Source organism: Schistocerca serialis, chromosome 4 (assembly GCF_023864345.2).
Source record: "Schistocerca serialis cubense isolate TAMUIC-IGC-003099 chromosome 4, iqSchSeri2.2, whole genome shotgun sequence".
NCBI lineage: Eukaryota > Metazoa > Arthropoda > Insecta > Orthoptera > Acrididae > Schistocerca > Schistocerca serialis.
In genome coordinates, this window is record NC_064641.1 from 468451179 (window position 1) to 468464586 (window position 13408).

Here is a 13408-nt window from a genome sequence, read left to right on the forward strand (position 1 = left end):
GTTGAACGTAATCCTGGAAGCCAGCTCTGGTGACGACAGTCTGTCGCAATACTCTGTCGCCATTCGCGGCTGAGCGTCCTTATACGTACGGCCACGCGATTTCTCCTTTAGAATCCAAGCGTACCGACGTTCTCTTCGAAATTGCAGCCGCTGAACGGAGTGGAAAATTTGAGATACACAAAACCAGGAGTTCTCTCTCCTATTTTCTGACTGGAGGAGACGCCTGTTCTTAGTAGCAATAGCATCTTGGTGATTGGTCAGTGCGCCCCCACCAAGATTGTTCGCTCTCTGTACGCAGAGGCGAGGCATTTTAAATTTTGGAGAGAAGTCACTGGGGCGCAGAGGCGTAGAGTCGCAGCACCAGTGGCTGCTCCTTGGTCAAATACGACGTGTTATTTCTGTACGCACATGAACAGTGATTTATCGATGGAAGTTAGTTCGATTTTGAGTTAGGATTCTATATAACAAATTAACTATCGATAGGAGCACTGCGAAATTCTTTCGAGTGATGGCCTCAGTATTGTTTTACGGAGATTCTGACGCAACCGAACTTGGTCCTCAATTGGACACGATTCACTTCATGCATCGTGCGCCCAATTTACTTTCAGGATTCTTTTCGCTATGAGTCACGAGCTCACTTTAATGACTCACTTATTGATAAGAAGTGGTGAATCTTGCTTGCGATTATTCGATGAGTTCGAGTTGCTGTGTATGAGTGATCGCACGTCCATGTTGCGTTTCCTTAGTCCCCAAATCGTTGCTGACTATCAATGATCGGGACGTTATTTTCGTCTGCTCGTATATAACCAAAGGATTGTTATTATTACGTATGTTCTATGTAAATACAGTTTCAGGAGTACGCTCCATCTGTTAAATAAATTGTTCATTAAGGCTCTACTTAGCTCGTTCAACATTCCCCAATGTATGGAACTCTGACGATTTGGCTCTCAGAGGAAGGTTTTTAGTGCAAAGGATAGCGCTCAACTACGGAAAGTTCTTGCTATAAGTAGAAAGTCAGTCGCACCATAAAGCGGAGACAACTTTAACAGAGAGCGAGAAATACATGCAGTATAAATGATTGTAAACACACTCTAATCAGAGGTGGCAAGCAGCGAAAAGACCAACCTGGCAATGTTTCAAGCTACTTATTTCGATACAGAAAAAGAAATGGATTATTTTGTACCACTGAGAAACTGAAAAACATGTTATTTACTTGTTTAAAATTTGAGAAATAGAAGCCGCTTCTAGTATTGCGAGCTGTTAATGCATCTTGTGGGACTTCTGATCCGGAGATGTGTGTAATGACAGCCACTTTCCATAAAATACAACTATAATATACACAAACAGTCATCCTAAGATCTAATATGAGAATAGACAACAAATCAGTTACAACACTACCATACTCCTAAGCAGAATGTGTAAGTAGAATGTGCATCACTTGACAGAGCTCTTGCATTCAAGAACCACGGTAAGAATAACAACATGAAAACCTCCATATGAAGCAGCCTGATTCGATAAGTGGCTGGGTAATAACATCCTCGATGCCTCACCAAAGACACTGTAGTGAGGCACTCGTAATCGCATGCCAGATATATAAATACAGCATACGGCTATTCGATAAATCTGCAGACCGACTGGAAGTTGCTTGAAGTCCACACCAACACATAACTTCGTTACGTAGCCGGAATAGCGCCACTGCCAACCAGTAAACAAGGTGCTGCAGACGCTACGAGTATTAACAGTATGCGAAGGATGTCGAGAGAATCGACTTTCAGTAAACCAGACGTGAACTGTGGCTATGTAAAATGCTAAGTCACACGGTTCAGTGCCCACCCTCCAATCAGAGGTGGCACGCGCCGAACACCCTGCAGGCATTCAAGCCACTACCAGTGGCTTCGATGTTATTAAGTTGTGGTCGCATATAATATCAAGGGACACATGAAATCCCACCTACGAATATACAGTATGTAACGCGTGTAAGTACAGATATTTTTGTTGAGGGCTAACTACTGAACGACATTATCAGTATTTACGTAATTTGCAGACTAATAATTACAGTTGTAGGAATAGTGTGTTTATTAGGTTGATTAGCACCTCTGAGTACATGTGGCAAGAGCAAGCTATTGTGCGTATTTTCCCCTCAGTAGTAGGTCAGGTGTTGAAGTGTAGACACATGGATGCTAAACGGTTGGTCTGTATTAACAAGCGGAGTCCGTTTAGTGGTGCAGTTATGGCCATGCAGAAAACGTCAGGTCGTAAAGTTTGTGATGTGTTGGTGGGAAAACTGTTAGACGCAGAGAAAACACAACAGAACACAAGTACCGCATATAAAACATCGGTACTGATACCTGCTACACCCTGTATGTTTATTAACTTTTATATCATGTGCAAATTATTTGGTTACAACTAAAAAATAAACAAATGAAAAATCATGTTCAAATGTGTGTGAAATCTTATGGGACTTAACTGCTGAGGTCATCAGTCCCTAAGCTTACACACTACTTAACCTAAATTATCCCAAGGACAAACACACACACCCATGCCCGAGGGAGGACTCGAACCTCCGCCGAGACCAGCCGCACAGTCCATGACTGCAGCGCCTCTAGACCGCTCGGCTACTCCCGCGCGGCGAAAAATCATGTGACACAATAGCTGTATGTCACACGTAAAGCAGTTCTCATTTATTCAAAAAATAATACATAACCTATAGTAGCTAATGCGCCACATCATGATGTTTCAAAAATATTTAAAAAGTGTAAACCATTGCACTTTAAAACAATGTCAACAGATAGATAAATTAATTTGAAAACTTTGATAACCGTCTGACTAAGCTCATCATTTCGTTTCAATACACCAATGAAATTTTTATTGCCTAGATTTACAGAAGAGAGCAGTAACGGGGTTTTTGTTAGAAGAGATGTTTGGATGAGGCATCGATATACTTGCAGTATCACTGGAGCGTAGCTTGAATCAACGTGTACCATCTGCATCTTAATATCATTCTAATTGTTTAAGAATGAACAGTGTTTTCGTATCAGGGAACGTTAGTGATATAAGCTTAAGAAGAAATTTATAGATGTGTCAGACACATAAGCATACCTATACATTAGGCAAAGACTAAGACACAGCTACAGCTGCATATTTTTACGAGGGCAGTTCAATAAGTAATGCAACACATTTTTTTTCTGAAACAGGGGTTGTTTTATTCAGCATTGAAATACACCAGATTATTCCCCAATCTTTTAGCTACACAACACTATTTTTCAACGTAATCTCCATTCAATGCTACGGCCTTACGCCACCTTGAAATGAGGGCCTGTATGCCTGCACGGTACCATTCCACTGGTCGATGTCGGAGCCAACGTCGTACTGCATCAATAACTTCATCATCCGCGTAGTGCCTCCCACGGATTGCGTCCTTCATTGGGCCAAACATATGGAAATCCGACGGTGCGAGATCGGGGCTGTAGGGTGCATGAGGAAGAACAGTCCACTGAAGTTTTGTGAGCTCCTCTCGGGTGCGAAGACTTGTGTGAGGTCTTGCGTTGTCATGAAGAAGGAGAAGTTCGTTCAGATTTTTGTGCCTACGGACACGCTGAAGTCGTTTCTTCAATTTCTGAAGAGTAGCACAATACACTTCAGAGTTGATCGTTTGACCATGGGGAAAGACATCGAACAGAATAACCCCTTCAGCGTCCCAGAAGACTGTAACCATGACTTTACCAGCTGAGGGTATGGCTTTAAACTTTTTCTTGGTAGGGGAATGGGTGTGGTGCCACTCCATTGATTGCCGTTTTGTTTCAGGTTCGAAGTGATGAACCCATGTTTCATCGCCTGTAACAATCTTTGACAAGAAATTGTCACCCTCAGCCACATGACGAGCAATCAATTCCGCACAGATGGTTCTCCTTTGCTCTTTATGGTGTTCAGTTAGACAACGAGGGACCCAGCGGGAACAAACCTTTGAATATCCCAACTGGTGAACAATTGTGACAGCACTACCAACAGAGATGTCAAGTTGAGCACTGAGTTGTTTGATGGTGATCCGTCGATCATCTCGAACGAGTGTGTTCGCACGCTCCGCCATTGCAGGAGTCACAGCTGTGCACGGCCGGCCCGCACGCGGGAGATCAGACAGTCTTGCTTGACCTTGCGGCGATGATGACACACGCTTTGCCCAACGACTCACCGTGCTTTTGTCCACTGCCAGATCACCGTAGACATTCTGCAAGCGCCTATGAATATCTGAGATGCCCTGGTTTTCCGCCAAAAGAAACTCGATCACTACCCGTTGTTTGCAACGCACATCCGTTACAGACGCCATTTTAACAGCTCCGTACAGCGCTGCCACCTGTCGGAAGTCAATGAAACTATACGAGACGAAGCGGGAATGTTTGAAAATATTCCACAAGAAATTTCCGGTTTTTTCAACCAAAATTGGCCGAGAAAAAAAAATGTGTTGCATTACTTATTGAACTGCCCTCGTAATACGATGGGAACCTGTCTAACTTTCTTTGAGGAATATTCCACTTCGTAGTCACACCGTAAGGAATTTCCTCTTAGTCCAGTAATGAACGTTATAGCTAGTGTGGGGAAGGCTAATACCACATTATACATTTAAAGTAATCGCAAACAGACCATTGATAACATTGGCAGGTAGGCAGCTGTCAGCGGTAAAGTACTCAAAAAAAAGATGAATACTTACGTGACATAGAATGATGAATCCGCCAGTTTATAAGGAGGATTAAGTCGCTCTCAGCTTGTGAAACGTTATTGAGATTTATGTGAATGCGCAGATGCAAGTGATATTCAAAATATCTCAAAAAAGGTATGTCGACTTGCGACTAACTTTCTGTCGATATTGGGGCCATTAGGGACGGAGAGAGAGTCTGCGTTGAGCGTGCATGGGGATCGAAAGCGCCCCTTCTTCCAGACATTGAGAGTTTCTTCGTGTCCAGACAGGGATCTCAGACTTGATCGTCCGACATGCTAGACCAGTATCAGAACCACCATGTCACCTCGCTTGGAAAATAGACGTTAATGTTGTTACATTTATGACTCACCCCACAGACAAGAAATGCGACACCTGCTGAAAAACTCATTTAGAGATATCACCCGGTATGAAAATTCCGGCAGAGAAAAATATGTAGATCTCTAACGTGATCGATCAAGTACAGATCTTGCAGACCTTGCATAAACTACTGAGCAAAGCTGGCGAGCATGTCTTATCGTCCGCATGTGAGAACCAAAAAAAGTATTGTCCGTTTTTTAGTGGTCATAAGGACAAGTGCAAGTCACAGGAAATATGTGGATTTTTGTAGAGAAAACTATATACATAATAACAGCTCAAAAACTCCAGCTGGTACCGGTTACATGCAGAAGACTCTGCTTTTCCACGTTTCAGTTAATCAGTGAACACTTGTTCAAATCGAAATTATCAACGCAACCATGTGTGAAACATGACAGATTGTTTAGTATTTCTAACATTGTTGTGAAAGACAAACTGAAATTTCGTAAAGGTAAGGTGTTAAAGCCTGACAGAGCCGAACAAACTAATAGACAGTCAAAGGATAATGGCATACTTTAGTGGACTAAAGTACGCAATTATCATTTGGCTGCAGCTGGCTGCAAAAAGGCGTGACTGTCTTTTAGCTCGACTGCTAAATGAGTCCTTGGAATACCACGCTGTGACAGAAATATAACACTATTTTATGAATTGGAAGCATAATTGCTCCAAATAAAAGAAAAACATGTAACATAGTCTGTGAAAAATGGCTTGTGTCGCTGATCTCGTATGTGCAAGGAGTCTCTTCCAAGTGAAATACTTTGCAGAGATGATCGCTTCTGTTAACTATAGAAAAACAATATACAATTGTATCGTTTAATACATGAGCCACGTTGCAAATGTCAGCCCGTTCCACAGCAATGAATGCCTGAATGTTGCGATTTACATCCATGAAGGGAAAAAACAGTTAAAAGCTTCAGTTGAGAGGAGCTCAAAAGAGTCGAGTATGAAACTCCAAAAATTTTTCTTTAATACGTCTCCCCCTAATTCCCACTTTAGTACCAATCCATTACCGTCTTCTTTTTCTCCTTCTCCTTCCTACTTCCCCCTGCTTCTTCCCCTTTTGTCTTTCTCCTTTTTCTCGCCCGTCACAAACCAGAGCCTTCAACGAAACAGCAATCAAGGCACGCGACCTCGGCTGCCATACTCTACACAGCATTGCGTGTGGCATCAGAAAAGTTTCTTGAAGGATGAACATAGTAAAGTTTGACCCGTCAGGGTTTTGGGCAACTTCCGATTTTCTTCTGGTGCCAATAGGCTTGCCAGTTGGTCACGTGAGTTTAAAATGGAGTTTGAAAGGAAGGAAGCAGGACAGCACGGCAGTCACAAGATACGCTCTTGCGAAAGTGAGTGAGAGGGAGATCGGTCCTGTTGCCAGTGCTAGTGTTACGTGACTGTGGTGTCCTCAGATCTTGCATTGGCTGTCAGTGTGACTGTCAGTGTGGCATAGGAGTGCAGGATGGGCAAGAAGTGGCACATCAGCACGTTCGATCGTGATTGGATCGTGAATAGCCGACCCATATGACACTCCATTACTGAGGACGTGGAGGCAGTGGTCTTTTTATGTGTCAACATTGCATCGTGAGTGCGGAATTTGTGAAAAACCACCTACTAATGGAAAGTCATACCATGCATAGTGTGAAGATACCAGCGCTCCACAGGTATACTCCCATCACTGCACGGAATATGGCTTGGAGACAACGACAGGGCTAATGCCACACAGGATGAAACAGACTAATAATACGTCTGCCATCATCCCTCGTTGACAACCGACACATAACCTGCAGCTCGAACCCGAGCTTGTGCCTTGAATGTAGCGTGCTAAAGGCGACTTGTACACTCAAACGATAATGAACCACAGCATAGCTCCAGTGGGGCCAGCGTCGCTCTCTAAAGCACCTGATTCGAGTCCTACTGAACTCATCTGGGACGCCATCACGCGACTTCAGCATACTTATAAATAGTTCAAAGTCTCGTCTGTTCAGCAAGGTTACAGATTTTTCGTGGTTCGTCCAAATTACTTAAGGCGCATCACGGGAGGGTTTCATTGAAAAAGACACAGCCAACTATATTCTGCATCCTCCCAAAATACTTCAATTCGACCTCCAACGACCTTACCATCGTCGCTACATTAATCCTAATGTGCCTGCCTATCTACCAGTTTCCGTACATGGTGCGGCGCAGTTGTATAGTCATGATTGTGTAGTCATGGATCAGGATGGCTTCCCAACACTTTCGCTGCTTTGATATTTACCTACGCTCGTACCAGCTTTCCTTCTCTGCGAACTTGAGTGGCTGTGGAGCAGGACGGCTTCCCCAGCACTTTCGCTGTCGTGCGTATTGTCTTTCTAATGTCCAAGAGCCATTAGCGGTAGTTAAGTGGTCATGGATCAAGTTGGTTCCCCATCACTTTCACTGTCTAGCGTATTGCCTGCCTTCCCTCCAATTTCGATGTGACATCGGCAGTAGCTAAGTGGCTATTGATAAGGATGACCCTCCAGCGCTTTCGCTGTCTCGGAATTCACTTATTTTCTTACCAGTCTTCACGTGCCGTGGATAGCAGTTGAGCGATCATGAATGACGATGACTCCCTAACGCTATCGCTGTCTCAGATCAGCCTGTATTCTAACGAGTCTTCGTGTGTCACATTAAGTTCTTTTGTGATGATGGAGCAGGATGGCTCCCTAGCGCTTTCTCAGTTGTGGAATTTGAATATTTTACTACCAGTCTTCATATGAAGCATGTAGTAATTGTGTGGTCATAGATCAAAGACGTTTCTCAACGCATTCATTGGCTTGGAATTTGCCTGTTTTCCTACCAAGCTTCAAGAGTTGTGGGCAGCATCAGGATGGCTCCCCGGTGCTATCACTGTCTCGGAATCAGCCTACTTCCCTGTTAGTCTTTGTGTGTCACGATCAGTCGTTTAGTGACCCTGGAGCAAGATGACTCCCCAGAGCTTTTCCTGTCTCGCAGATTGCATATTTTACTACTAGTCTTCATGTGTCACATGTAGCAGTTGAGCGGTCATGGATCAGGGAAGTTCCCCATCGCCTTCACTGTCTCAGAATTTGCCTATTTTCCTACCAGTCTTTAAGATTTGCGGGCAGCATCAGGATGGATACCAGTACTATCACTGTCCCGGAATCAGCCCACTTCCCAAGCAGTCATTGTGAGTCACGATCTGTTATTCAATAATCATAGAACAGAATGGCTTCCCAACTCTTTCTCTGCCTCGGAATTTGCATATTTTCTTACCCATCTTCATCCACCACGTGTAACAGCTGAGCAATCTTGGACCAGGGAAATTCCTGAACGCATTTATTGTCTCAGAATTTGCCTATTTCCGTGCCAATCTTCAAGAGTTGAGGGCAGCTTCAGAATGGATTAGGATGGCTCCCAAATGCTATCACTGCCTCGGAATCGTCCTACTTCCTATTAGTCTTTGTGTTTCACGGTCAGTTGCTTAGTGGTCAAGGAGTAGGATGGCACCCCAACCCCTTTTTCTGTCTATTAATTTGCATATTTCTCAACCAGTCATGTGTCGCATGTATCCTCAATGCATTCATTATCTCGGAATTATCTCTAATTTCCTTCCAGTCTTTGTGTGTCACAAGCGGTGGTTGGGTGGTCATAGATGAGGATGGCGCTGTAACGCTTTCGCTCTCTTGGAATTTGCGTACATCCCTATCAGTCTTAGTGTGTCAAGGCCGGTTGTTTGGCGACCATGGAGCTGAAGGACTTCTCAACAGTTTCGCTGTCCCGTAATTTGCCACTTTTCTTATCACTCTTCATGTATCGTGGGCAGCAGTTGAGCGATCACGGATCACGGATCACGGATCACGGATGCTACCGAGTTCTCGCCCAGTTTATGTCGCACTACGCACCACCACAGGCATCAGGACGTTTGGGGTTGCCACACGCCACTAGGTAAGTCTGTCCTTATGCAATTACTCGTGTGTGTGTGTGTGTGTGTGTGTGTGTGTGTGTGTGTGTGAAATGCGTGGAGAAGCTGCACGCATGCAGTGTTTGCGACACTGCTGCGAGGGCAAAGCGTCTTTGTTGGTGGTATTTTTGGAAGAAGCTGCAAAACAGAGCGGACCGGCTGCCGGACGCACCAGTGGATGAGGACGTTGCCACCGCGCAGCCTGGCCGCGTGGATGAAGTCGTTGCACAGCGAGAAGTACTGCGTCAGGTTCTGGTCCGGCGTGTCCGACGCCATCACGCACAGGTAGTGCTTGTCCTGCAACACACGGGGCGCGGTCTCACTCTCCTCTGTCCTCTCCATGTAAACCACCTGGTCACGATTCGTTAACAACCGAAAGAAACAGTATAGATATGATGGGATTTGTGGCTCTGACTTGATGCAAGAAAAGGGTTTTTTATCACCAAAATATTTGATCAGGCGAACACCAACTCAGCAACATGTCAATAGAACAAAAAATCTGCTTCAGTTACCAGTAATTTCTAATTTATCGCACCACCGGTTTCGAGGCGTAAGGCTTCGTCTTCAGGTGCCACCAAAGAATTATGGCAACATAATAATCGCCACACATTTGTTTTTCCATAATTCTTTGCTGGCACCTCAAGACAAAACTTTAGGCTTCCATATCGGTCGTGCGGATTTTTTATTCTTTATTTTTTATCAAAGTGGATATAAAAATCTCATATAGTGTATCTGTAGAAACGTTATCAGTCAGGAGAGAAACTAAATGTAGTGTGACAATTTTAATAGAGCACTACAAATGAAATTAACATTTGCTACTTGTGACTTATGATTATAGGACGTAAAGGAAATATTATATTAAATATAAAAGTATTCACCCACTGCTCTGAATCAGTGCTCCTGAAAGAGAATACATAAAAGCAATTCTAAAACTTTATATAATTCGTTTTCATTTAATAGCTACTTCCACTCCTAATATATACACTCATGCTCATAAATTAAGGATAATTGCAGAATGTGGTGCCACACAAAGTGGCACAAACAAAACTGGCGCTAATAGCATAGGCACATAGGGAACACACACGACACAGATCTTAATGTCCACGGTATTGGTGCTAAGTTGAGAAAACCGTTCCGAAACACATGTGTTTCAAAACGCCACTGCTTTCTGCGAATGTACCTCGAAATCAGTATGGGATATGATCGCCACGCACACGTACACAGGCCGCACAACGGGTTGGCATACTCTGGATCAGGTGGTCGAGCAGCTGCTGCCTCCCATTCTTGCACCAGTGCCTGTCGGAGCTCCTGAAGTGTCGTAGGGGTTTGAAGACGTGCAGCGATACGTCGACCGAGAGCATCGCAGACGTGCTCGATGGGGTTTAGGTCTGGAGAACAGGTAGGCCACTCCATTCGCCTGATATCTTCTGTTTCAAGGTACTCCTCCACGATGGCAGCTCGGTGGGGCCGTGCGTTATCGTCCATCAGGAGGAAGGAGGGACCCACTGCACCCCTGAAAAGGCGGACATACTGGTGCAAAATGATATCCCGATACACCTGACCTGCTACAGTTCCTCTGTCAAAGACGTGTACGTGCATCAATCCCTCCCACACCATCAAACCACGACCTCCATACAGGTCCCTCTCAAGGACATTGACGGGTTGGTACCTGGTTCCTGGTTCACGCCAGATGAAAACCCGACGAGAATCACTGTTCGGACTATACCTGGACTCGTCCGTGAACGTAACCTGGGACCACTGTTCAATGACCATGTACTGTGTTCTTGACACCAGGCTTTACGGGCTCTCCTGTGGCCAGGGGTTAGTGGGATGCATCTTGCAGGTCTCCGGGCGAATAAACCATATCTGTTCAGTCGTCTGTAGACTGTGTGTCTGGAGACAACTGTTCTAGTGGCTGCGGTAAGGTCCCGAGCAAGGCTACTTGCAGTACTCCGTGGCCGTCTGTGGGCACTGATGGTGAGATATCGGTCTTCTTGTGGTGTTGTACACTGCGGACGTCCCGTACTGTAGCGCCTGGAATTGTTGTCATAATCTCGAGATCACACTTTGTGACACACGGAGGGCCTGTGCTACGACCTGCTGTGTTTGACCAGCCTCCAGTCGCCCTAGTATTCTACTCTTCATAACGTCATCAATATGTGTTCTTTGAGCCATTTTCAACACACAGCCACCATTAGTACGTCTGAAGACGTCTGCAAACTTACTCGCTGCCCCGTACTCTGACATGCACCAACACACCTCTGGGTATGTAGACTGCTGCCAGCGCCACCGTGCGACGACCGCAGGTCAAATGCACCGCATGGCCATACCCCGAGGTGATTTAAACGTGCAAACCGCCCACCAGAGCGTTGTTTCACCCTGAATCAGCATTATCCTTAATTTATGAGCATGAGTGTATTTTAGCAGATAGTATCTAAATTACCTGTGCGTGGCCTGCTCTGTGTCAGTGTGTGTGCGCGTATGTTTTTTGCTATTAATAACTTTAAATACGGACTATATTCTTTATAATTATGAGGTAATACTGAGAGTGGAGGGTTATCCACACCTTGTGCAGAAAACAAATTCGGTTAAGCAAATAGAACGACAGCAAAATTAGGCAGTATTTGGGAAAAGAGTGAATTGATTATAGCATATCACCTTTGTCGTTCAGTCTCTACATTAAGACGTACAGGAAATCAACGATGAATTCATGGAGAAATAATAAAAACTTTAACGTTTGCCCATGACATAATAATTCTGTCAAAAACCTTGGAAGATCAGGAGAACGAAAGGGACAGTGCCTTGAAAAGAGTTATGAACATCAACAAAAGTATAAAAAAGGTAACGCAGAATAGTAAAATCTCAAGGGACACGGAAGAAATTAGGAAATGAGGCACTAAAAATAGTGGGTCGAGCTGGCGTAGCAAGAAACCTGATTCATCAGATCACGCGACACCTTTCCATTGATCCACGGTCCAGCCTCGATGATCCCGTACAGTCAGCAATCGTTGGGTCAAAATACGGAAACATAGGGAGCTGCGAAGCCCCTGTTCGATTATGCCCGCTGAATGGTGTGATCCGAAACACTTCCAGCTGCGCCAGCACGGCTACTATCTCGTGAGATATGCCGCAGATGCAGTCTGTTCTACGTTACAGAGCGAGCAAGCCTCTCGTATCCACGTTCTGTGATGAGCCGTGGACACAGCACACACCGTCGGCTGCTCGTGGTCTCACCGACCTTCAACTTTCCGTCGATGCTTCGACGTGTGCAGGATGCTCATTCCCAGACGTCAGGCCATAATAATCTATTCTTTGTGAAAGACGCTAATGTCAGTGGATATCCCCATTTCATCTACATCTACATCTACATACATACTCCGCAAACTTGTACTAATACCAGTCTCTTTCTATTCTATATGCCTCCATACGAGCCCTAATTTCTCTTATCTTACCCTCGTGGTCCGTACGCGAAATGTATGTTGGCGGCAGTAGAATCGTTCTGCAGTCACCTTCAAATGCAGGTTTTCTAAATTTTCTGTATAACGTTTCGCGAAAACAACGTCTTCTTCCCTCCAGGGATTCTCATTTGAGTTCACAATACTTCTCCATATTAGTCACATGTTGATCGAACCAACCGGTAACAAATCTATTAGCAGGCCTTTGAATTGCTTCAATGTCTCCCTTTAATCTGACCTGGTGGGGATCCCAAACACTCGAGCAGTAGTTAAGAACGGATCGCAACAAGTGTTCTATAAGTGATCTTTTTTACAGATGAAACACACTTTCATAAAATTCTCCAAATAAAGCGCAGTGGCCTATTCGCCTTTCCTACCACCGTAGGACTATCCGTTCCACTTCATATCGCTGTGCAACGTTACGCCCAGATATTTGAAGGACACTGCTAATGCTGTATTGTTTTTCCGACTCATCCGCATTAGTTTACATTTTTAGACATTTAAAGCAATCTGCCATACATCACACCAACCAGGAATTCTGTCTAAGTCATGTTTGTAGTGGTTAATAAAGAAGAAAAAAAGAGAAGAAAAAGTTGAAAATGTGGGAAGAAATGGTGAATAAAAAGGGGGTTTTAAAATCGTAAATGACCGTGAAAAAGGGAAAGAATGAAAAGCAAATCGGACTTCGTATTACAGAAAAGCTATCGGACTCGTGATTCGGAAAAGCTATTGTTGGGGTCGTCCTTGTGGCGTTTTTGAGCAAAAGTTAAACCAATTTCCACTACAAAAATTATTGGAAAAGAACAGAGACTAACAAAATGTAACTGACAGGGGGAAATGGCGTAGATAAGAGTTCATCCTTTACCAGGTTAAATGTCTTCTTTCGTGCGGCGTCCAGGTCTTCAAAAATCTCCTCCATTTCTGCGTGAAAAGTCTGCTCCGAAA

General features: G+C 44.4%; 1 protein-coding gene across 1 annotated transcript in view; it reads right to left on the bottom strand.

The window, feature by feature from the left end:
* LOC126474542 (uncharacterized) overlaps nucleotides 1-13408 on the bottom strand; it is a 718908-nt gene that overhangs the window by 173585 nt on the left and 531915 nt on the right. Inside the window, exon 3 of the mRNA XM_050102015.1 lies at nucleotides 9181-9305. Within this exon, the coding sequence (XP_049957972.1) occupies nucleotides 9181-9305 (125 nt within the window). The remainder of the gene's footprint in view (nucleotides 1-9180; nucleotides 9306-13408) is intronic.